Below are 26281 nucleotides of genomic sequence, written 5' to 3' on the forward strand. Positions count from 1 at the left end.
CTCCATTGTGTGTATGTACCATAGTTTGTTTATCCATTCATCTGTTGATGGGCATCTAGGTAGTTTCCATCGTTTTGCTATTGTGAACAGTGCTGCCATGAACATAGGTGTGCATATGTCTATTCGAGTATTTTTCGCTTTTAACTACTTTATAATAGCATTTGGACTAGTGTTTGACCACACAACTGGGCACCATAACCTTACCAAGTTGACACATAAAATTAACCATCACACTACTCAGAGTACAGTCCTCAGATGCAGCATCACAACACCAGGAAACTTACAGAAATGCAGAATCCCAGGCCCCACCTTGAACCTAGTGAATCAGATTCTGCATTTTGACAAGCTCTCCAGGTGACTCATGAAATTTTGAGAAACACTGACAATCCTACTGTATTTCCTTCACACATTTGTTTCCCCACTTTCCAAGACAACTGTTGTACATTTTTTCTCTTTTCAAACTTCCAACATTTCTTTCCCATTTGCTTTTCAAGATGCACCAAAAAAGTCTTGTTGGGGTTTTTTTTTTAACTGTAATTACACTGAATCTTTGGAGAGAACTGGCATTATTATATTGAGCCTTAATATCCACAAATATGAAAAACTCTCCATGTCTTCTTTAATGTCTTTCAATAAAATTTTGATAACTTCCTCCATAAAGACCTTGAAAATGTTTTGTTAGATTTATTCCTAAATACATTTCCTTGGTACTATCATGAAAGATATAGTTTAAAAATTATATTTTCTGTTATTATTATACATAAATGCAACTATTAGTCTATTGTTATGACAATTATTTCTTCTTTTCCCTTCCTTATGCCTTTTTTTTAATCTTTTTGCACTGCCTAGACCCTCCAGTACAATGTTCAATACAAACCATGATAGCAAAAATCCTTTTACTCCTCATTTTAAACGGAACACAAAGGTCTGATGTGATACAGAACCTTATTCTTTACCACTCTCCCTGGCTCAGTCTGCTTTAGTCACACAGGTCTTCTTATAAAGGAATATGAGGTAGTTCATAATTAAGACCAAAGAATCAGATTCAAGGCTAAGCAGCAAAGACTAAGAGGCAGTGTTACCAGATAAAGAAGCCATCCCTGCTGCTACTACTGCAGTCTCAAAACAGTGTGTCCACCCTCCCCCGCAAAATAGGTTGTGTGCAGCCTCCTACCATACAGTGTTGACTTCTCCAATACTGGTACACCTGACTGGCAAACTAGGCTTTAAATTTGCACCCTGGCCACAAAAATTTTCTGGGTTGTCTTATAGACTCATAAGCTACCTAGTCTTTTTACATAACAAAGCTATTCAAGAAGTGCTGAGCAACAGAACACAAGACAAATATTAAAAAAAAAAAAAAGTAATTTTGTTTGCAACAATGGTAGCAAGACTGTTGGGAGGACGGTCTGCCAGGGCCCCGTGCCTCCTCATCTGGGTTGCTTAATTAAAAGCTTCGGCCCAGAACTTTCTTTAATAGTGGAGGCTGGTTATTGAGTCTCTCTCTCTCCATTTCTTCTCCTTATCAGGGAACTTCCCTCCCTGTTCTGAGTACACAGTAATTTTATCTGTTCTGCTTATGCGCGGGCGCCGTACGGCACCTTGCCAAAACCATTTCTGTATCTGTTTCTGGCAGGGAGAGAATGGAGTCTTTCACCTATGGCACAGAAGAGGTACATGTGGAACACCTGCCTTGTATTGGCTTCAGGAGGTGACTTGCTGCCCATGGGGGACTGGCACCTGCTAGTGAAGCGGACCTTGAGTAAAGCGTTGTTCCATACACTGCCTGTGTGCGATGCATGTCTTTTGTTGGTGACCTCAGACCCTGGCTTGACAGTTTGGTGCAGCAAGCAGGGTCACCAACAGGGCACACCATGGCCTGGGGGAAATGCAGGCGCTTATCAGTCCAGTTATCTCAGGATGGGAAATGATGGTCTGGTAACAGTGCTGGCCTCCCTCTGGTCAGGTGGACATAAATGGGATATGGATAACTTCCCTGTTAGCAGGGATGAACTGGTGCAGTGGATGAAGACAGAGACACGAGAAGAGGGTCCTGTTGTACAGAAAGACTCTCCAGCTCTGTTAAGGTAAAATCAAGAGGTTTATTGAAGCCAAGACATTGCAATGGGAGACCGTGAAGCCTCAGGGTGAAGCTCATGGATCTCAAGGGAAAAATGCAAGTCACAAGTAATTATAGTGCTGAAGAGGAAGAATAAAATTACAATTTTTCTCATTAGTTTACAGTAATTAGGCCAATCAAAGGCAGGACAAGTAAAGGATAATCTTTTAACATTATTGGTTACATGAGTATATTGACTGGTTAAAAGACATAATTGAAAGACATGGGGTCAAGGGGGGTTTCATGTTGGTTACAAAGCAATGGCATGATGGACATTCTCAGGAACTGCTGGTTAACAATTACTTTGCTCAGAACAGAGCCCTGGTGGCATAGTGGTTAAGAGCTCGGCTGCTAACCAAAAGAGGTTGTCAGTTCAAATCCACCAGCCGCTCCTTGGAAACCCTATGGGGCAGTTCTACCCCATCCTATAGGGTCACTATGAGACAGAAATGACTTGACAGACAGCAACTGGGTTTTGGTTTTTTTTGGTTTGCTCAGAATGTTAGATCTCCAGAGAATGGAAACAAAGAGCTTCCATGATCTGTCACTTTGCCCAGTATGTCAGAAACCAGACGAGACTGAGATCAAAGGTTTCCATTAAGTGTTCACATTCTTTAGCCTGTGGGCAAAGAAACTCATTTCCTTCATGATAATGGGTTGGTTCCTAGGCAACAAAGGTAGAATCCAGGGGAAAGATTACCTGGAGCTGCTAGGCAGCAAAGGTAAAATCTACGGTGAAAGATTACATTGAGCTCTTACAGTTAGTTTAGCCACTTTACAGATAGATCAGATGTCTTTTTTAAAAATTTTATATCCCTTATAGGGTCGCCATGAGTCGGAATTGACTCGACAGCAATGGGTTTTTACCAGACCTAAGAAGAGTAAGGGAACTACACCCTGGCAACTGGCTGCTCTCATGTTCGCCTACCTCATCCCATGGTATCTCAGGGGTTACAAAATTTGGAGCGCCCATGCAGGAAGCTCTGCCTAGTCGGGGCCATTTGTAGGCTCCAAATGAGACCTGATTTTACTCACCATAGAACAAATGATGGCACTGCTGAAAGTGAAACTGTTGAAATGAGGTCTTTTTCTGAAAATGAGATAAGGAAGGTGAAAAACAGATATGGGCAAAAGTTGAATCTTGTGCAGCCTGGCTGGTGCCAGACTCAGATGCCTCAAGTTGAATGGCATAGTCTGGAGAAGCTTACTACTGACCCCTTGCTGCAACACATTTCTGCTCACATTGAACAGGAACTCAACAGGATAGAGGCAGAGATAGGCCCCTGCTCCTTTTGGTTTAGATTGCTGGAAACATAAGAACCATGTTTCCAACTGCTGGGGATTTCCCCAAGAGTAAACCCCCCTAGAAAACTGTTCATGAAGCCGTCACGGCACTCCATGTGAAGGCCATAGACACCTGGCTCTATGATCCTGCCCCTACTTCTGATGTTGATGATACTGCTCTATCTCTGATGGCTCTGGAGGCTTTCATTCCTCAAAGAAAATCCCCCCATTGTCTTTGTTGTTGTCTCCTGGTACAACAATGGGAGAGGTACTGGAGAAATCCCACCACAGCATTCTACTTTGGGGTGGCAACGACAAGGTGGTGTCAGCCCTTTCTACTGACAGAGGCCCAAAAGACAGAAACCCCGCTACAGGAATCTGCACCTGAAAGGCCAAAAGGGAAAGGAGCGGGACTAGTCTGAAAAGCAATGTGGTCTGGTTTCTGAAACAGGAGATAAGGCAGAAATTGATGGGATCTCTCTAGAAGACCTTTCCCAATGCTATTGGGTGGAGGAGGGAGGTCCCTCTAAGTTGAAAATGAAGGCTCTGGTCTGAATCATAAAGCAAATAAGAAAAAGAGGGCTCACAAGACTGAGAAGATTTGAAAAACCCACATAGCAGCTCTCTGAGTCCCTAAGCGTAGGCCAGGGAAGGGGATACATGGATTGCTAAGGCTTCCCTGCACTCCAACGAGGACAATGCAGAAGACAATTCTGATTTTTAGCTCACTGGATCTGACAAAAAAAGATGATCCTCCTCACATGTACCCAACCTTACTCCCCTTAAAAAAAGGAATGATTAGGGGCAGAGTCAAGGTCTTTGAGTCTCTGCCACAGATTGGAGGACCTATGCCCCGTAGAGGTGGAGGGAGAGTCAAGGGGAATTCAGACATATATTAGACTACTAGATACTGGGGCCCAAGTGACCATTATCCTGAGCCCTCATTGAAGAAAGAGGAAGCTAGTGGTTTTGACAGATGTGATGACCTATTGACAGAGAGGTGTATATACACCTCTAGGTGGGGTCTTTTGGGCCATTTTGAACTCCAGTGATCATGGTTCCCACTGCTGAATGCATCATAGGTGTAGACATTTTAGCTACATATAACACAAAACATCACTGCTGTCTGAGGAGATATGTTCCCTCACAACAAAAAAGCAGAGCCATAATAGTGGGGCGTGTCCACGCCAGACCACCAGCCCAACTACCTAAGCCCCACTGGGTTATTCAACAAAAACAGTACCACATTCCAGGCAGAGAAAAAAGACATTACTGATTCAGGACTTGCTACAATCAGGAATGTTGTATACCACCCTGTTACAGCTTAACAGTCCAATCTGGCCTGTGAAAAAGGCCTTGGGAACTTAAAGGCTGACAACAGACTACCACAGACTGAATGCTGAGGTGCCACCCTTGGCTTCTGTGGTGCCTGACATTATTGCTGCCACTGAGGCAGTGGTAGCTCACACAGGAGACTGATACGACGTTATTAACTAACTTTTTTCTCTATCCTTTTAGGATAATGATCAGAACCAATTTGCATTCATGTAGAACAACCTACAGTATACCTTTACTGTGCTTTTGCAGAGATACCATTCCCCTGCAATATGTCACCAGTGGGTAGGGCAAGATTTACAACGAGTCCAATTACTACCAAAAGTACTTGTCATCCACTATATTTATGATATCCTCATTATAGGCCCGACTAAGGAATAAATTGAACAGGCCTTATGTAAGGACATTATGACAAATGCAGGCTGGGCCATCAATCCTGATAAAGTCCAGAGACCTGCTTGACAAGTGTAGTTCCTGGGAGCCACCTAGGCTGGTAGTTAAAAATCACTGTCCTTGGCAGCCCCTACCAATAAAAAAAGAGGCTCAACAGTTGGTGGGCCTGTCTGGCTACTGGAGACATGTGCCACATCTGGACATTTGTTTGGTCCTGCTAGTCAAGGTTACCCACTACGTGGCAACTGGCAGACTATTGATTAGAATACTAAGAGCTCCCCTGTGGGGGACAAAGACTGACAACGGCTCATGAGCTAAAAAAGAGACATTTTCTCACACATTGATGCCCATGACAAAGGACCATTTAAAACGAAACAGAGATAGAATTCTTGTGCCAACCAAGCTTGTGCCCAGCAAGTTGCCATGATTGCCACTGGGTCCATCACTGGACAGGACATAGAAGCCCAGCCCAATACAAAAATGGGCCAATTCTCAAAGGTTTGCTTTAAAGGAAAAAAACAAAACAAAACAAAACCAGAGACGCCTTATAGTCTTGTGACTCCTGCCAAACAAGCCCAAGCTATGCAACATGGAAAATTAGGTCACATCAGCTGAAAATCAGCCCTGCACAAATATGTCAGATTAACCATGTAAGACCTCTAGCTTGTAGTCATGAATTTTGGTCATCCCTCACTGCTGTGGACTCAAGGGTGGTAAGGAAAGTGGGGGGAGGGTGTTGTTAATGTTTCTTTCTCTTCCCAGATTACCAGTGATGGACAAGCCCCTTACCCATGAGCCACAATGATATAATGTTTTGCTAGAGCTTCCAATCAGACCAACTGGGGCTTTGTCAACATTTGAACAGAGATGACAAGCCATCTCTTCACATCATTTCCAGCTGATCTGTCAACGTGGCAGGCCATGCCACTTATACAGTGGCATTGTCCTCCAAAACCAAAGTGCTAGAGATTCTAACAGCAGTTTGAGGGTGCATGTGTCATATTGGGAGAAAAATGCCATTTTTTTCCCTTTGACCCCCTTTAGCTGGCTTGGATTAAGCAATCACTGGGATAGCTGGTTGCAAACTCTCCTCCAAGCAGGCCTGATCACCCTGTTGGGGATAGCCCTACCAATGTTGTTGTTAGGTGCCGTCATGAGCCAATTTTCTACTCAGAGTGACCCCACTTTGGACACGTTATCAGGAGGGATTCGTCTCTGGAGAAGGACATCATGCTTGGTAAGGGGGAGGATCGGCAAAAAAGAGGAAGACCCTCAATGAGATGGATTGACACAGTGGCTGCAACAATGGGCTCAAGCATAACAAGGATTGTGAGGATGGTGCAGGACTTGGCAGTGTTTCATTTTGTTGTACAGAGGGTTACTATGAGTCGGAACAGACTCTACGGCACCTAACAACAACAAAAGCAATCCCACTGAGACAGAGTAGAACTGCCCTGTAGGGTTTTCTTGGCTATAATTTTTATGGAAGTAGACCACTAGGTCTTTCTCCCATGAAGCCACTGAGTGGGTTCAAACTAATCTTTCAATCAGCATCTGAGAACTCAACCGTTGTGCCACTAGGGCTCAATGCAGCCTAAAGATATTATGTAAATAAATGGTGCACAAACATAACATCCATTAGAGTTGTGCACCATTTACTTAATATTGTTAAGTGACCTTATACAGATGTGGTGGGAGGCTGGGAACTGAGTTTTTCTCCCAATTTTTTCTCCTTATCTGGGAGCCTCCCTCCTTGTTCTGAGTACACAGTAACTTTTTCTGTTCTGCTCAAGCAAGGACACAGTATGGCACCTGGCCAACCCCATTTCTGTATCTGCTCCTGGTGGGGAAGGAATGGAATCCTTTACCTGCAGCACAAGAAGGGTGCTTGCAGAAGACCTGCCCTGCAACGGCTGCAGGAAGCAACTCACTGGCCATGGAGGAGCAGTGCCTGCTACTGAAGCTGACCTTGCTCGGTTTTCTCTATGTGAGAAAAGTATACCATACACCACCTGTGTGTGATTCATGTCTTTTGGGCAACCTCAGTTGGGCCCTAGCTCAATAGAGACTGTGTCACAAAAACTTTCCCCCTTGCCATTTGCTTTCTTAGTCAAGATCTTTAACATTATTGGATATTTAACCAATATTGTTGGCCTTGTCATTTCCCTAATACATGCATCTCCCTAATACATGCATTTATAAATAACACTGCATTTTACATCGCACCAGCAATGTTCAAGTGTCTGTTCCACTGTACTCTTGCCAACACTGGCTATTTGCATTAAAGAAAAATTTTAATTTTGGAGTCCCTGGATGGTGCAAATGGTTAACAAGCTTGGCTGCTAACCAAAAGTTTGGTGGTTTGAGTCCACCTAGAGAAGGCATCTCGGAAGAAAGGCACGGCAATCTAGTTCTGAAAAATGAGCCATTGAAAACCCTATGGAGAACAGTTCTGCTCTGATACACATGGAATTGTCATGAGTTGAAATAGACTTGATGGCAGCTGTTAATCCTTAACACATATTTTGGAAAAGGGCATCACCATCTGGACATAAATAGCTCTGTGGAACTCTTGGAGGAGTCCCTGGGTGGTGCAAATGGTTAAGTGCTCAACTACTAGCTGATAGGTTGATAGTTCAAACCCATCCAGAGGTGCCTCAAAAGTAAGTTCTGGCGATCTGCTCCTGAAAGGTCACAGCCTTGAAAACCCTATGGAGCAGTTCTACTCTGCACACATGTGGTTGCCATGAGTTGTTATCAACGCAATGGCAACTAACAAGAAGACTCCTGGATGTGCCATCCTAGCTACTTTACGTCTCCACTGTACTTCACATGAACTCTATGGGCTCTCTGAAAGGTGGCCAGGATGATCTAGAATGAGTTTTAGCATTCACTTTCAACACATGTGGCTCGTGTATTCCATAAAGGAGGCCAAAGGACACCTAACAAGAGGTTAAAAACAGCTAGTAAAGACTTAGGTTACAAGAGAGTTGAGACTAACAAAATTACAGCTTCACCAACCTCCATGTTCTTTAACAGCCTTCTCATTATATGTTACCGTCTCTACCTCACAAAGAACTGGGCCAATTTTTATAGAGCACCCCAGGCTTTGTGGCAGGCATCCTACAACTCTTTAAAATGGGCATCTTTAATTGGCAGGAGGCTAAAATAACTTGCCCATGGCAACAGAACTAAGTGACCAGCCCAGTCTATGGTAGAGCATGCATGTCCTCCCCTTCACCACTGCCTCCTGGCAAAAGGGACACAAAGTCAAACACACAGGCACGTTCTTTCACTCATATACAAAGGAATGCAAAATAAAGTTACCATCTTATGTATATTAAATTAGCAAAACCCAATGATGGTAAAGTTATAATGAAAACAATAAACTCACATTGCTGGTTCAAAGATGACCATTTCCAGGAGAGCAACATGGCATTCAATAATCCCACTTGTGGGATCAACCATAAGGTAATTTTAGCATGACCAACAAATAAAAAACACAGTACTAAGGTTCCATAATAACAATAAAGAATGAAGTATGATACAGCTAGTGAAATTTCCCACTGTGAGTCCTGAATTGAAACAGGTATAGTGGCAGAGTAGGATTTATGAAAGAGTTAAGTTTAAAAACTCGTCTCTGGAAGTGTCACTTAACCTGGGTTTGAGCTATGGCTCAATTTCCTATATGCCTGGGCTAGTTACCACTCATATCTTTGTTTTCATCTATAAAATGGGGTCTTCTTAATAGATTTATAAGCAGAAGAATGCCCTTGGCATAGTGCCTAACATAGTAAGCATTCAACAAGTTTTTGTTGTCTTTATTATTGCTACAATGTTTTACAATAATAGACACAGTAAATAAATGTAATAAGAAATTCTGTGGGCATTATGTTTCAGAGGGATAAGAAACTTAAAGACTCATTTTCCTTCTGAATACATTAATTTGGTATACCCTACACTGCTGGAAAGGAGCCCTGGTGATCCAATGGTTAAGTACTTGGATGCTAAGTGAAAGGTTGGCAATTCGAAACTACCCAGTGGCTCTCTGGGAGAAAGACCTAGAGATCTGCTTCTAAAGATTACAGCCAAGAAAACCCTATGAGGCAGTACTACTCTGTCATGTGGAGTCACTATGAGTTGAAAATTGACTCAACGGCACACACCACTACCACACTGCCCGACATGATTAGGTAAAAACTGACAAAATAAGATGTTAAACTGCTGTCTCTGCCTAATCTCTGGAATGTTAGTCTCTAGGACCAGGTAGGATAGAACTGGAGATTAAAATTTACAATTCTGTTCTTCCACACTAGCTATGGCTAACAGGCATAGAAGTGAAAAGGAGATATACCAAAATTGTAGCTCAATTTGTCATGACTGAAACCCAAGCAGTGATACTAAGCAATTTTTTATACCAGGATTTGTCTAATTTGCCATAGATATGCAACAAGCAAAAAAACCAAAAACTACCACACTTTGTTTTACTCAGGTGATTAGGGTTAACTACTTAATACTTAACTACATGCCAATTTACCCAACTTACTTCTTCAAAACCCATAGTTTATTAAGAGTTGATTCGAAGCACTTGGTAAAACAAAATTTTGCCAATTTTTCGTACTTCTAGAAGTGAACTATTAGTGACTATATATAGTCCAGATTCCCAGTCTCATTTCAAATACCAAAACCACTGAGAATTCTAGTACAGGTAGTCCTTGATTTATGACAGAGTTCCGTTTGGACGATTCCGTGGTAAGTTGGTTCTGATGTAAGTCGAATACCTCATTTTTCCTTTTTCCTTTTCATTATTACTGCCTTTTATTATCAGTATCTTTATAAATCATAACAGTGAACATCTGTGAGTGAATATCTGAGAATGATACCATCAGCAAATTACGTACTGCAACATCGTATGTTGTACATATTACTAGTGAAAAGATGTGGAAAAAAAAAGACGCTCGTAAGTGCAGCTTAACATAACTCAAATAGGTCATAAGTTGGGGACTACCTATACTTCAAAGCTAAATAGCTCCCAGGGCTGCTATTGCTCTTAGGGAAACAGTTAAAAACTCCTCGGAACCATTTTGTTTAGAAAACATGATTACCCTACGTCATAGGCTAAAATGTGAGACACAAATACATATGGGCTAGAAAACCCAATTAAGTATCTTCCAGCTCCCTTTTTAAAAACAGCATTTCTTATTTGCCCAAGGTATGTTTGCTCCAAAGACCTTGAATGACACTTCACACACAGGGTAATTACAGCAAACACGCTTACTGGGGAACTTTGAGAATCAGGACTGACCAAGACTTGAATGCTTCATTTCTTTCCAACCTTCCATAGTTTGGGAGACCCTGCTCAAATAACATGAAAATAAATGAATTATAATTAAAGTACAATAAAAAAAAGTACAGAAAATATTATTTATACTGTAAGTTTAAGATAATGAATGAACAACTGTTAGAGTTCAGCAAGGTTTCTAGGTAAAAAGACCTATAATTATCAATAGCCTTCCTCTACACCAAAGGAAAAAGGAAGGCCTAAAGAGGGGACTGAATGAATGGGAGAGTCTATGTCATGGATTGTCAGGCTGAGTTATGTGTGCCCTGTATAGAGGGATGTACGAATGTGGAGAACCAGTAACCAGTTGTCTTCCAGTTGACCTCAACTCATGGAGTCCCCATGTGTGTCTGAGTAGAAATGTGCTCCACAGGGTTTTCAGTGACTGATGTCTTAGAAGTAGACTTGCCAGGCCTTTCTTCCAACGTGCCTCTGGGTGGACCAAACCTCCTACCTTTCATTAGCAGCTGAGGTGCCATCCGGGGACCCCAGTGTGGAAGAGGGGGGAATAAATGCCGTTGATAACATCCTATTCACTGGCCCAAGAAGGCCTAGGTTACCAAACCAAACTAAATCCGTTGGTGGAGCTGATTCTCATAGTGACCCTATAGAACAGATTAGAACTGCCCCCATAGGGTGTCCAAGGCTATAATTTTTAGGAAGCAGACTGCCACATCTTTCTTCCCTGGAGCAGCCGGTGGGTCAGAACCACCCACCGTTTGTTCACCAGCCTAGCAGCCCAGCACTTAACCACTGCCAACAGGCTCCTTGGGGCCTGGATGGGAGGCCCTAACCCTAGCCCTGGCCCCCAGCTCTGGACCATCTCAGCCAGCCCTCCAGAATTATTTAAGTAAGTAAGGCCACTAGGCCTGGTCCAGCCCCCTAGGGTTTTTCAACCAAATCCCACAAAAGGTTAAGGACTCAAACTACTAACAGAAAGACTGGCTGTTTGATTCCACCCAGAGGCCACTCAGAACAAAGGCCTGGTGATCTGTTTCAGGTCTCAGCGACGAAAACCCTATAGAGCACAGTTCAACTCTGAAACACACTCGTCTGCGTTTTTAATCCTTGGTGGCGGGGGGGGGGGGGGAGGTTCCCGCCCCTACGCTTGGCCCCGCCCCACACGCCTGGTGAACCAAATTCACCGGCTCCCTGTCCTGGTTACTCCCCAGCCCGTTCACGGTTCTCATTCTTCCTCCCCTCTCCTATAGCCCTGCGCAGATCTGGCCCCAGGGTCCAACCACGTCTAGCATATCTCCTGGGCTCGCGGCTGGAAGAAGTCACCACACACTCTAGCGGCCCGCCCCTTATGCAATCGCGGCGCAGAAACCATAAGCGGAAGTGCGCGTCTGAGCGTGCGCGAATCGGCGGCCATCTTGCTTCTCGCCCCCGCCCGCGTCTGAGGTAAATTTTGCTCTTAGTTGGCGTCCGACCATTCTAACCTAAAGTCCGGTCCGCAGGAGGCAGAGGGCTCGGCCTTGGGGGTCGGTGGTCCAAGGACCGCCGACCTGGCCCCGCGGACAGGCCCTGTTTCCGCGGCAGCTTCAGAGCCGAGTCCCCTCCTCCGGCCCGGCAGGCTCCCGGGGCCTCCAGCCACCGGGGCGCCTCCTCCGAGAGCCTCAGACTCACTGAATCGGGAACTCTGGGTTGGGTCCAGCAATCGGGTGATTCTGAGGCAGGCTGAGAGTTGGAGAACACCGACCTGTTCGATCGGTTTCCAAAAGCAACCTTTGCTCTCTTTCCAGAAAAGAGAAGCATCTCTGCCATTCCGGTAACGGGGATACGTCCTCTCTGCGCTGATGTCTGGTTTCGGAGTGTGCGGTGAGCGCTGAGTGAAATTTGCGGCAACTTGGTCCCTACCTCCCCTCTTTATGCAAGAGATATTATTTAATCTGTGAATTTAACTCTAGGAGCCCTGGTAGCGGAATGGTTAAGCGCTCAGCTGCTAACTAAAAGGTCTGTAGTTGGAACCCACCAGCCGCTCCGGGGAAGAAAAATGTAGCAGTCTGCTTCCATAAAGATTACAGCCTTGGAAAGCCTATGGGGCAGTTCTACTCTGTCCTGTAGGGTCGGTATTAGTCGGAATCAATTCCACAGCAGTGAACTTGGTTTGGTTTTTTGGTGGGCATCAGTTTGATACATTATATTCAGGTGCATAAAAGTGAACTGATTTTTACGTATCTTTTTTACCCACCTCCTTTCCAATACAGTTGTAAATTTTAATAATTTATCTGTGGATTCTTTGAATCTCACACAGAAAATTTGAACTTCTGTCAGTAATAACGCTTCACCTTTTTAATTTTTATTTCTTTTAATTTCCTATTGCAGTAGACAGGACCTCCAATTCAATGAAGAATAGCGTATAATTTGCCACCTTGCCTTATTCTTGATCTATAAGGGAAGTGTTTTACCATTAAATATGATGTTTGCAGATTTTTTTTCCCCTAATTAAGCCTGTTCCGTTCTAGTCCTAGTGGGTTAAATTATTATCACCAGTGCATATTGAAATAGTCTGTTTTTGATCTAAGGAGGTGAGTCATGATATTAATGTGAATCATATTAATGATTAAATTTTTTAACTAATCTTGCATTCCTAGGTTGAAATGAACTTATGATTTACTATCCTCTATTTCTCTGTTTAGTGTGCTAACATTTTTTGTGTATATGAACAAGATCTTATTGTTTTGAGTTGTACTTTTCTGGTCTTGGAAATATTTTGAAAAAGTTTTTTTTCCCCTACATTGGCATTATCAAGCCCTTACATATTTGGTAAACCTGCCTGTAAAACAATTTGAAACTTGTGTTCGGTGGGGATGTTTTAAACTACTGATTTTTTTTTTTACTGACTGGATATAATCAGGGTTTGTATTTATTTTTTTATCATGCTTTAGGTGAAAGTTTACAGAGCAAATTAGTTTCTTATTCAAAAATTTATACACAAATTGTTTCAAGACATGGGTTGCAGTCCCACATTGCGTCAGCATTCTCCTCCTTTCTCTTTCTACCCTGGGTTCCCCAGTTCCATTCGTCTGGTTTTCCTGTCCCTTCTCGCTTTCTCATCTTTGTTTTTGGGCAGGTGTTGCCCATTTGAGCTCATGTACTTGATTGATCTAAGAAGCACGTTTCTCACGTGTTTTAAAGACCTGCCGAATCTTTGACTGAAAGGTGAACTTTGGGAGTGGCTTCAATTCTGAGTTGGAAGGGTGTCCGGGAGCATAGTCTTGGGGCTTCCTCCAGCCTCTGTCAGACCAGTAAGTCTGGTCTTTTTCGTGAATTTGATCTTTCTACATTTTTCTTCTGCTCTATCCAGGATCCTCTGTTGTAATCCCAGTCAGAGGGATCAGTTGTGGTAGTTGGGCACCATCTAGTTCTTCTGGTCTCAGGGTCGTGTGGGCTGTGGTTCATGTGGTCTGTTAGCCCTTTGGACTAATTGCTCCTTTGCATCTTTAGTTTTTTTCATTCCTTTGCTCCCAGCTAGATGACTGCTCACAAGCTTTTAAGACCTCAGACGCTACTCACCGAGTAGGATGTAGAGCATTGTCTTTAAGAACTATTTTGTGCCAGTTGACGTAGATGCCCCCCGAGTCTATAGTCCTTTGCCTTAGAGCCTGAGAACTTCATTCCGTGAGGTGTTTAGTTATGTCTAAGAGATTTCCCTTACTGTGCCACTTGTGTGCTCTGTTGTCCATATTAATGTATGAGGAGCACCTAGAGTCATGTATTCAGAAATTTCTACCACCAAATCTGTATCTGCTGATTGCTTTGTATTTATTTTAGATTATTACTGGAAAGTTGTACTTCTTTATCTATTACCTGTAAATTCTCTTAATTTTTTTTGCAATATTTTCCCTTTAGCATCTGTAATTATGACTCATTTCCATTCATAACTATCTTTGTCTATGCTTTGTTTCTCTCAAAGGAAAGTTGCTAAGGGTTTGTCAGTTTCATTAGTGTTCAAAGGTAAATTTGTAACTTTCGATTTTCTAAAAACGTTAATGTCTTTATTTTCATTTTTATCTCTAATCTTTATGCTGCTGTTCTTTCTCCAACCTCAGAAATCAATGTTTAGCCTCTTGATGCTGATTTTTTTTTTCCTTCTCTGGGAGTTGATGATGTTTATATACAATTAAAGATAGCCAACCAGATATTGCTTTCCAGTGTTGTCTGAAGCAGCTATTTTAATTTCTTGCCTGTACCCTGGGATATAACCAGTCTTGACTTTCTAAAGATAAATGTTGCCTTTTCCCTTTAATGTGTTGCATTTTTATGTGTTGCATATGCTACCACCTGATATATTATTTCATTTATTTACTATCCTCCTCCCACCCCAATTGTAACATCCACACACTTCAGGGTTTTTCTGTTTTGTTCAGTACCGTATCCCCTCCATTCATATGTAGTAGGGTTGGGCTAAATATTGCCTAAGATAAATTTATGAAATAAAGGAGCAGGAGATAAGGGCCTTAAAGGAGAAAGAGCATGCAAAGATACATTTACTTCATTTATCTGCTTTCCATAGTGCCCAGCAGGGTTCTAAATAAATCTTGGTAATGTTGGGGAATAAGGGCCTTAATAACAATTATAAGGCATATGTTCAGAAATATACTAGTTAGGGGTTTAGGGTTTGAAGGCAAATAGACCTGCGTTCATACCCTGCCTCAGGAACTTTCTAATTGGGTAATATTGAGCACGTGGTTAATTGACTTTGTTTCTAAGATTCCTCATCTATAAACTAGTCATAATAATACCTGATTTGCAGAGTTTCTAAAATAAATACATGAGGTATCTTTGCAAAGTCTTTCTCACATAGTTGCTAAATAAATGGCATGTTTTGTTAATATAGTAAAGAATCTTACTTTTTTATTGGCTTAAAATACACTGCTTGATCTACTGCAGTGGAAGAAACTGTTGAGTTCTTCGAAATTTGTTAAACAGCTCTGCAGATAACTACAGTATCAGATACGATACAAGATGCCAACTTTATGTATTCTTGTTTTGCTGCTGCTGTACTATCCAGACAAATTTTAGTATGAGAATCACAGCATGGCAATCTCTGTTCCCTCCATGTGGTGTTCAGTGGCTTAATGCTCTTTCTCAGAGGCTGGATTTCTGGGAATCCTGCAGTCTATAGGAGATTCCAGTAGTGAGGGACTGTTTACCTGCCAGGGGGTGCAGAAGTAAGAAATAATTGGGAATGGAATCCCCAGAAGCCTGGTGTATAAGTCATTGCTTTCTTGGATTTGAGACGGGGAAATGTTTGAAGGTACTGACTGATAACTTTTTATGCATTTCATTATCATGGGCAAATTAATAGCTAAACGTTTTTAGACTTCAGTTGTAACTTACAAATTGGGACTCTTAACCTCTTCTTTATGATCAGCAGGGACAAGAACATTCTACCTCTCGGGAGACAAGGTTGCTCCAGCTTCTGTGTATGTTTGTGTGGGTATCTTGTTTGTGTGTGTGTTTTGAGGGGAGTGGTCACTAAAAATTGGTGTGCTGCAGCATTCAGGCTTGTGAATGTGGTAATTGTGGGAAGGTCTAGATTCTCTTGTCTTTTCCTGTCTCAGCACTAACTTCTCAATGTCTTGCCTTTCTTCATAAAAAGGACATGGAGAAAGAAAGAATAGCTTCTGACTTACCGAAAAATATGACACAGGTAAGTAAAAGTTAGTAATTATTCTTCAAAAGAGTATTTTCATTCTACCAGGTCATCTATCTCCTTCTAATTGTCTAGAGTAGAGGTCAGCAACCTGTGTCTTATATCCCAAAAACTAACCCATTGCCGTTGAGTTGATTCTGATGCATAGCGACTCTATAGGACAGGCTAGAACTACCCTGTAAGGTTTCCTAGGCTGTAACCTTTATGGAAGCAGACTGTCACATCTTTCTCCTGCAGAGAGGATGGAGGGTTCAAACCACTGACTTTTCGGTTAGCAACCAAGCGCTTAACCACTCTGCATCTGTATAGGGCCAGATAATTAAAGTTATTTAGGCTTTGAAGACTATGCAGTTTCTATTGCAACTCAATTCTGCCATTCTAATGCAAAAGCAGTCATAGTACATAAACAAACGTTTTATTGTGTTACAATAAAACTTTTATTGACAGAAACTGGTTGCAGGTGGTTTTAGCCCATGGGTTGTAGTTTGCTGACCTCTGGCCTAGGGTTGAAAGTTGTGCTTCTCCATGCTTCTGGGCCTCTCAGGTTTGATGAGGGGGAAAAAGGAAAAGCTCCCAGTTGCTCAGTGTTTTCATTCACTCAGACTAGACTTGACCCTGTGCCTCATGCTGTGCTGATTGCTGCGGTGGGTATCTTAAACTTAGTGCTGCTGTAGCAGACATATCACTAGTAGGGGGTTTTAAAGAACAGAAATTTATTTTCTCACAGTGTAGGAAGCTGGAAGTCTGAATTCAGGGCATCGGCTGTAGGGAAAGCTCTCTCTGTGTCAGCTCTGGGGAAAGTCCTTATCTCAGCTTCTCTAACCCCAGTGTTCCTCCCAGTGATCTCCATGTGATATCTCTCTTTGCTCAGTTTTTGCTTGCTTCTCTGTGCTCTTTTTACATCTCAAAAGTCATTAGGTTTAAGACACTGTACACTGATATGGCTTCATTAACGTAATAAAGAAGAACCTATTCCTAAATGGGATTACATTCACAGGTGTAGAGATTAGGATTCCAACACATTTTTTGGGGGGGGGGCGGGGCACAATTCAGTCTATAACAGTGGGCACTAAGGAGACAGGTGAAATTGTTTTGTAACAAGGAATTAATGGTGTCAGTGTGGAAATGATTTCATTTATACGGCAGTTCTCATTTCTGCTGTGTATCCTGGACTGTTCTACGCCATGAAAATAGGAATAAGACTTGAATTGGTCACTGTCAGACTGGAGAGAAAAATCTGCTGTATTAGAAGTGTTGTTAAATCTGTGAGATAAGATTTGATCAGTCAGGGTATATGTGTGGCTAGAAAAGGAAAGAGCTTTGATGACTGAGTTTTAAAGTAGATGTTGGGAGACCACAGAACCTTCTGAACTTCCTGTGAATTGATTCTCAGTTCCCTGGTGCTGTCAGCCACACCCATTCTCCTGCACACATTAGGGGAGTTGGTGCTTTGCTGAACCAGAATATATGGGATGTTTCAGGACTCAGTGGTCTTTGAGGATGTGGCTGTGGACTTTACTCAAGAGGAGTGGGCTTTGTTGGATCTTGCTCAGAGGAACCTCTACAGAGATGTGATGCTGGAAAACTTCCAGAACCTTGCCTCACTAGGTAAGAATAGCAACATTCCTTCATTTAGTTGTTTAGGAAGCAATTTTATCTTACAAATCAACCCTGTTCCAGGATTTTGGCTAAGAAATAGGAATGCATTGGTAAATAAGAGACATAGTCACTGATCTCAGAGAGCTTACAGCCTAGTAGTTTCACCATAAAAATAAACATCTATGTATTAAACTAACAATTCTATGATTGCTATTTTGTGGGTGGCACAGTGACCTTTTATGCTACTTAGACAAAATTATGAAGTGGCATTGTTTTATTTTACCATGGCCTTAGAGTAATCTTGTCTGAGGTTGGTATTCTGTGAGGTTGTTGATGTTCGACAGGAGAACAAAATGTCCAGCTTGTAGTAAGTGTTGAGAATTATCTGTGAACATCAGATCAGTTTTGATGTCAAGAGGCTGCTTTTTATTTTTATCACTGCATTTTTGAAATAAATTTGACAAATATTTTGCTTCAGTTAAACTCCCGCTTGCCATCTGAAGACTAAAGTTTTGGCCTTGTCTCATGGAAATGTTTGTGGTTCTTCATTGTTTTCCCTCATGATATGCCTTTCTGCATTAGCAGGGTACCCGTTACACATACCGCATCTGATCTCTCAGTGGGAACAAGAGGACCTGAAGATAGTGAAGAGGGGACTTATCCAGGACACCTGTACAGGGGAGCACCAGGAAGGCAAGAATCCTCAGGAGGAAAACTGTCCTGGTTGGGGATAAACTAATCAAACTAGTTACATTTGAAAAAATCAAATTAAAAAAACAAAAACTGCTTTTTGTCTGAGGAGGCTGATCTTCTGTAGATACCTTGGATTACCTTAGACTTATTATCAGTCATCTCACACTTCCCTTGTTTTTGGGAAAGACCTTCCGTATTCCTTTTTTGAAAGTTAGCATTTGGTCATGTGCATTGTATCCAATTTCTTTCTTCTTTGCTCTCCTAATTATATCCTCTTTATGTTCTCATCAATCTCAGTCTTATGCAATTATTTCTTAGCAAATTGGTTACCATTTTGACCGTTGTGCCAAAGTCATGAAACAACCAAACTCCTAAAAGTCTTTTGCTCTCATGTACCTTTACTTTTTTGTTTCAGGCTTTGAGACTCAACTTAAAACTAGTGAATCAATTGCTCAGCAAGATATTTTTGGAGAAAAAATATCCAAAGTAAGATTCAAAAGGAATGATTCCTGGTCCTCCAATTTACATGAAAACCAAGAATTCCATGGTATTGATTATCAGAACAGTGACCAAGAGAGACATTTGAGGTGAGTGGCATTCGTATAAGATAAAGTAGTGTTTTAGGAGAGAATCTTTTAAGTGTCATGAATTGAAAAATACATAAATATATAAATCTAGGTCAAAAATTGTGATGTCACCAGAATTTTCACAAGATAACGTGTCCAAAAATGTGACTGAGATATTGAGTGTTTGACACTTAATTTTCTTGCAAACAGTTATCAGAAAAATTCTGTAAGTCAGAAAGTTCGTAACATTATTGACTATGGCAGAGCCCTCTGAGAACTTTCAGCTTATAACTTGACAGGAAAGAAAATACACACATTTACTGAAAATGGTAAAAATTTATTACTAATAATGTGCTTTTATTTTTAAAAGAAGTCATGTGGTGAAGAGAATCTATGAATGTAATGAAGGAAATCAGTATGGACAAGCCCTCAGCCAAATTCCAAATCTTAATGTGGTCAAGAAAACTACTGGAGTAAAACCGTATGAATGCTGTGAGTGTGGAAAAGCCTTCGTGGATCATTCATCCCTTAAGAGTCACATTAGGTCTCACACTGGAAGCAAACCCTATCAGTGTGAGGAATGTGGAAAAGCTTTCCATTTTCTTGCTTCTTTTAAGAAACATGTGAAAACTCTCATTGAAGAGAAACCTTATGAATGTAAGGAATGCACCAAAGCCTTTAATTGTTCCTCATCCTTTAGGACACATGTGAAGAGTCATACTGCAAAGATAAAGTATGAATGTAAGGAATGTGGGAAAGCCTTTAGTTGTTCCTCATCCCTCACAGAACACAAAAGAATTCATAGTGGAGATAAGCCTTATGAATGTAAAGAATGTGGGAAGGCCTTTAGTTGTTCCTCTTCCCTCTCTAAACACAAAAGAATTCACAGTGGAGATAAGCCATATGAATGTAAGGTATGTGGGAAAGCCTTTAGTTCTTCCTCCCACCTTATAATACATATAAGAATTCACACTGGAGAGAAGCCTTATGAATGTAAGGAGTGTGGTAAGGCCTTCAGTGAGTCATCAAAACTCACTGTACATGTGAGAACACATACTGGAGAGAAACCCTATAAATGTAAGGAATGTGGAAAAGCCTACAATTGTCCCTCCTCCTTGAGTATCCATATGAGAAAACACACGGGAGAAAAACCCTATGAATGTCTGGAATGTGGAAAAGCCTTCTATCTTCCTACTTCCCTTAATACACATGTGAAAAATCAAAGTAGAGAGAAACCCTATGAATGCAAGGAATGTGGGAAAGCTTTTAGTTGTCCCTCATCCTTTAGAGCGCACGTGAGAGATCACACTGGAAAAATACAATATGAATGTAAGGAATGTGGGAAAGTCTTTAGTCGTTCCTCATCACTTACTGAACACTTAAGAACGCACAGTGGAGAGAAGCCTTACGAATGTAAGGAATGTGGAAAAGCCTTTATTAGTTCCTCGCATCTTACAGTACATATAAGAACTCATACTGGAGAGAAACCTTACGAATGTAAGAAATGTGGAAAAGGCTTTATTTATCCCTCAGCTCTTAGGATTCATATGCGAACACACACTGGGGAGAAACCCTATGAATGTAAGGAATGTGGGAAAGCCTTCCGTCATTCTTCATACCTGACTGTACATGCAAGAATGCACACTGGAGAGAAACCATTTGAATGCCTTGAATGTGGGAAAGCCTTCAGTTGTCCCTCATCCTTTCGAAGACATGTAAGAAGCCACACTGGAGAGAAACCATATGAATGTAAGGAATGTGGAAAAGCCTTTGTTTGTCCTGCCTACTTTCGAAGGCATGTGAAAACTCACAGTAGAGAAAACATATGACCGTGAGGAATATGGGAATGTCTATAAGATTTTTTTCAAATGTTAGACAACAGGAGATACCATTCTCTGGAGACACCCTATGAAAATAAGGAAAGTTATCAGTTGTTGCCCATCCTTTTTAAACGTTTTGAGAATTCAGACCACCTGTGTATGGAAGTCATGTGGGAAAGCTTTTATGAACATCACTTATGCATAATAGAATTCAGATTGGAAGTGAAGTCTTAAATATCTTTATCAGTGTTTTTAAAATGGACTACTAGCTCTAATTTTCTAGCTTTTATTTTCTGACATGACTATATAAGGTGATAGGTTTCCCGCTAATACCTTTTTAGCTCTAGCTACGTTTTAATATGAGGCGTTTTTTTATCATGGTTGAAGTTAGAAATATTGTATTCCCTTACAAACTCTTTTGGACCTGTGGAGGATGTGGTTTTTTTTTTTTTTTTTAAACATATATGCAAGTAAGAGTGGTGATTTTAAACATTGGTTTTAATTTCCATTATTTTCTAAGCATGAAGTCATTATGGTACTGACACATAGATATTTTGGGGGAATTTCTTTTTGGTTCACTGTGCCAGATATTGGAAATTGCTTTCCCAATATTTACCTACCTTTTTTTTGGCTATCAGATTTTACTCTTAAAAGACTTTCCTGTTCAATTAAGTAAATTCAGCAGAAGTAAGTGTACAAAGCTCTTGGAAGAGGATGGTCTTAACTGATGTGCAGTTTTTGTATTTTGTCCTTCGTTCTTTCTGAGAATTGGACCCAATGTTTTGAGTTAAAAAAGGTGTTGTGACATGAAGATGAAAGCTAGAAGTTAACTTTGGTGTGGCTGGGGACTATATTTCCCAGAATTACTTCTTTGTTGGGCTCCTGGTTAAAGTTGTTTAGCGGAGCTTGCAAGAGATTTAGAAGACATAAGGGGAGGAGCTATTACTTTCGGTTTAGTGAATTCATCATACAGGGGGACAGATGCATAGGGGCCTGTGGACTCCAGTTTCCAGCTCATTTTCCTGATTATTAGACCCACATGAATACTGACTGGTTTAGAACAATATTAAGGGCCTTTCAGTTAGTGGTGACAGCTCCATAGACATCTCCATCTTCCCCAACATATCTTTTTTGATTTTCTGGCAAGCTCATTATCGTTTTGCTGATACTACAGTCTCTCTGGCACATCAACCAAATACAGAGTTGGACCCATTTTGGGGCAAGGTTGTCATCCTGCTCATGGGGAAATACACATCTGTGCAGCAAGTCTACTCTGATCTTGTAAAAGCAAGAAGAGCTATGGACAGTGACAGGAAAATTATCCTAGGCATAATTGAGGTAAGCGTTACACAGAGGTGTTATCCCATTTTAGTGGAGAAGGCTTTGTATTTGACACCTTCAAACCTGGAAGGTTTTACTGCCTTTTCATCTGAGAAGATAAAAGATACTTGGTTTGAGGTTCTTCAGGTACATTTAGCTACCCTCTGTCCTTCTGTTGTATTTTCCCTTTTTCTCTAAAAGTATACCTGTATCACTTCTTTCATCAATGTCTACTTTGTTATTAAGGTATACATACACTAACTCGTGCATGAAGTGTGCTAATCTTAAAGTGGCCAGCTTGATGAAATTTCACATATGTGTACCCTGATAAACAGAACATTTCCAGGACTCCAGAAAGTTCATTCATATCTCTTCTCAGTAATTATCCCACAGAAACAGCAACAATTCTGACTCATATTGTACTTGATTAGGTTAGGTTTTCTTGTTTTTCATCTTCATGTAAATGTTAAATAGGTATAGTTTTGTGTTTGGCTTTTTTTTTTCTCAAGTGTCTGAAATTCATCTGCTGCATTTGTCACTAGTTTGTCTTTTAATAACTTTTTGGTAGGCTTATGCACCCATTTCTCTTGGTATATATGTAGGAATGAGGCTACTGAATCATAGGGTGGGCTTTATGTTTAATTATGGTAGGTCTTCAGTTTTTCAAAAAGATTGGTTCAACCTATAGTCCCAAAAGCAATGTATGAGAGTTCTAGTTCCATATACCTTGCCAACACTTTATAATGTCAGTCACTGAGCAGAGGATATGGTTATATTTTGTTTTCAGTCTTAATTTGCATTTGCCTGATACATAATGATGCTGACTACTTTTTCACATGCTTGTTGGCCATTTAGATCTCTTCTATGAGGGTACCTGTTCAGGCATTTTGTTCATTTTTTGGTTTGATTGGAAGGGCTTCCTTCTGGTTACATGCCATTTATCGTATGTATATGTATATATAAACAGAAATATATATATATTATGTATGTGTGTATACCACTATATATACATACATATATAAACAATGTATTATATATTATAGATACATGTAATATGAATGTTATACATACACATACATTACAAATAACTGCCCATTTCTACCTTGTCTTTCCACTCCTTTCATCTTTGTAAGCTATAAAGGGAATTTACTAGTTCGGTTACTGAAAAGTTTTTGGGTATAAGTAACTGCAGACATGGCTGGATCCTGGGGCTAAAAAGATGTTATCTGGATGAGGTCTGTCACCATATCTTAGCTGTGCATCCTCCTGTATTGACTTTTCTCCTAAGCAGGCTGTTTCTCTTCATAGCGGACCCCAGAAGCTCTAGGCTGCTCTCTTCCTGGGTTGAAGTCTTGGGGAGAAGAGAATGATCTTTCTGAGCTGTTCCAGTATAATTATCAGCATTGAATCATAATGGCTCTGATTGGCTCACTTGCCAACCAAGATCCAATCACTGGCCAGGAAGAATAGGATACTGATTTAGGACTAGCTCGCATGCTTATCTAGAAACGAGTTGGAGTCTGTCAGAGTCTGGACAGTTGTGATGCACATAAAGAGGGGAGGAGGCAACAGTGGGCAGGTGGATTGAACTTGCAGCTGGGATCTAGAAATTGAGCTAATATTGTCAGCTAGCTTGTGCTAGCTGGTCTTAGCAGTGGGAGGGAACTAGGAGTTCTGAGAAGTCAGCAAGAGCTAGGCAGTTCCTAGAAATCCTCTCAAGTCAAGCACCATATGATAGCATGTTTTTAAATTGCTAAAGATTGCTTCTCAATCTTTAATAAACATAAAAATCAAGTGGAGATCTGAGTCCTGCTTAAGAAATATTTGCTCAGGCCAAGATAATGTATTTTCCTGTTTTTCCCCCCCAGACTCTATTGTTTAATCTTCTATATTTAGATCTGTGATCTATTTGAATAATTTATTTATATGCTACAAGGTGGGATCAGGGTCTGTGTGTGTATCTTCTGTTGATCAGAATAATGTATCAAATAGACCATGTTTTCACCTCTGTGAAATCTTTGTACCTGGTTCATTTTTTTCTTGTACCAATACTGCACTATCTTAATTTATGTTGCTTTACTGTATTTTTGGGAATCAGGTAATGAGAGCCTTCCAACTTTTTTATTCTTCAAGATTGTCTTGTCTTCTCTACTTTCCACTGATTTCTATACTAATTATAGTATTTCATCAGTTTTTAAAAATCTACGACTGGAATCACACTGCTTTTAAAATAGAACATTTTGAGGAAAATTAACATCTTTGTGATAGTGAGTCTTCCAGCTGCTGAACGTTTACCTAGGTTCATTTATTTACCTAGGTCTTCAATTTCGTTTATCAGTGTTTTATAGTTTTAATTGTAGGGGTCTTGAATGTCTTTGTTTATTTCTGGTATGTGTTACTTTGTAAATATTGTTAATTTATTAATTTCCTTTTTCAGTTTTGGCTAGTATATAGAATTGCAATTTTGTTTTGTACTTGACCTTATAGCCAGTGATATTTACAAATTCAATCAATTATTCAGATAGTTTGTGGATTATTTTGGATTTTCTATGTGTACAATCATGTCAATATCAATAAAAGAATGTTTTTAATTTCTGAACTTTATCTTTTTTGTCTTATTGCTTTACAGTGATGGATAGCGTAATGGTTAATTTTATGCATCAGCTTGCCTAGGTACTGTTGCCCAGTTGTTTTTGGTCAAACACTAGTCTAGATGTTACCATAAAGGTATTTACACGTGGTTAACATTTACATCAATTGATCTTGAGTGAAGTGCATTACACTCCACAATGAAGGTAGGCCTCATCCAATCAGTTGAAAGCCTGAAGAACAAAAACAGATTTCCCAAGGGAAGAGGAATTCTGCCTCAAGGCTATAACATATATATCCTGCCAGTGTTTCCAACCCACCACCTGACTTACCAATTTCAGACCCACAGTTGCCAGAGTTTCCAGCCTGTCACCTAACCTATGCATTTTGAACCCAAGATTGCTGGAGTTTCCGGCCTGTTCTTCAACCTATTGATACTGGGCTTGCCACCCCACAGTTGCACCAACCAATTCCTTAAGTCATTCAGTTAGTCTCTCTCTGTACCTATGTATATATTATTTCTCTCTATCTATTTTTTGGGAAAACCCTGACTGATAGAAATGATGAAAATGGAAGTCCTTCCCTTGTTCCCAATCTTGGGAAAGTGTTTTAATATTTCACCGTTAAGAATAATACTAACAGTAAGGTTTTCAGGGATACCTTTATTAGATTAAGGAAATACAGTTTTATTCCTAGATTGGCAAGATTTCTTCTTATCATGAATGGTTACTGAATTTTTATTCAGTGCTTTTTCTACATATATATTTTTTAAAAGATCCTTTTTTTAAGTCGTAAGTCAGTATATTTCTTGATTTTCAAATGATAAAACAGTATGATTCCTGGAATCAAACCACACTTAAGACATATTAGCCTTTTCATATTACTAGATCCAATATGCTAGTTTTAAAATATTACGTCTGTGCCAATGCTAATGAGAAGTTGTAATTTCATTTCTCATGATAAGCTTGTCTATTTTTTGTATGAAATTTATGCTGGCCTCGAAAAGAGTTGGAAACTTTTGAAAGACTTCACATAAATTTGAATTATCTATTCCTTATATATTTAAAATAATACACCAGTGAAACTGTCTTTAGGTTTTCTTCATGGGAAGCTTTTGTAAGATGGTTTCAGTAGTGAATTATTCCAAACATATACATAGACAAAGGACTTTTAAATTTATTCTTTGTTACTTTTGATTAAATCATACCTGTCCATAACTTTCCAAATTTGTTGATGTAAAGTTGTTTATAGTCTGTATCTTTAATTTGTTTCATTAATGTTTTAATTGTAAAGGTCTTGAATGTCTTTATTTAAAAATTAAAAATGTCAGTTTTCTTTTTAACATCTGAAAAAACTGATACTGCCTTTCTCGTTCTGAATATTGATAATTTGTTCTCGTCCTTCTTAATCTTGGTAGAGATTTTTCTTTTTTTTTATTTACTTCAGGTGAAGGCTTACAGAACAAATAGTTTCTCATGAAACAGAAGTACACATGTTGTTTTATGACATTGGTTAACAACCCCACAACATGTCAACCCTCTAACTTCTCAACCTCTTTTT

The 26281-nt window shown here is 40.3% G+C and overlaps 2 protein-coding genes across 2 annotated transcripts in view; both read left to right on the plus strand.

Moving 5' to 3' along the window:
- Positions 1-24731, plus strand: part of LOC101344790 (zinc finger protein 420) — a 347019-nt gene extending 322288 nt beyond the window's left edge. Inside the window, 1 exon segment of the mRNA XM_023733218.1 lies at positions 19537-24731. Coding sequence (XP_023588986.1) covers positions 19537-20821 — 1285 coding nt within the window. The 3' untranslated portion in view covers positions 20822-24731.
- LOC101361268 (zinc finger protein 699) lies at positions 12218-19476 on the plus strand. The gene is made up of 6 exons (XM_023733216.1): positions 12218-12293; positions 15853-15914; positions 16081-16131; positions 17616-17742; positions 18316-18426; positions 18842-19476. Exons 1-6 carry the CDS (start codon positions 12272-12274, stop codon positions 19015-19017), a joined length of 549 nt encoding a protein of 182 aa, XP_023588984.1. The 5' UTR covers positions 12218-12271; the 3' UTR covers positions 19018-19476.
- Positions 24732-26281: the final 1550 nt, after the last annotated feature.

This window comes from Trichechus manatus, unplaced genomic scaffold, assembly GCF_000243295.1.
Source record: "Trichechus manatus latirostris isolate Lorelei unplaced genomic scaffold, TriManLat1.0 scaffold00057, whole genome shotgun sequence".
NCBI classification, from domain to species: Eukaryota; Metazoa; Chordata; class Mammalia; order Sirenia; family Trichechidae; genus Trichechus; species Trichechus manatus.

Bases quoted from the DNA above. Each gene is read 5' to 3' on its own strand.
- LOC101361268 (XM_023733216.1), top strand. From the start codon at position 12,272: ATGTCTGGTTTCGGAGTGTGCG. The intron at 12,294-15,852 runs GTGAGCGCTGAG...CTTTATGATCAG, and splicing joins GTCTGGTTTCGGAGTGTGCG to CAGGGACAAGAACATTCTAC. The intron at 16,132-17,615 runs GTAAGTAAAAGT...GGGATGTTTCAG, and splicing joins TACCGAAAAATATGACACAG to GACTCAGTGGTCTTTGAGGA.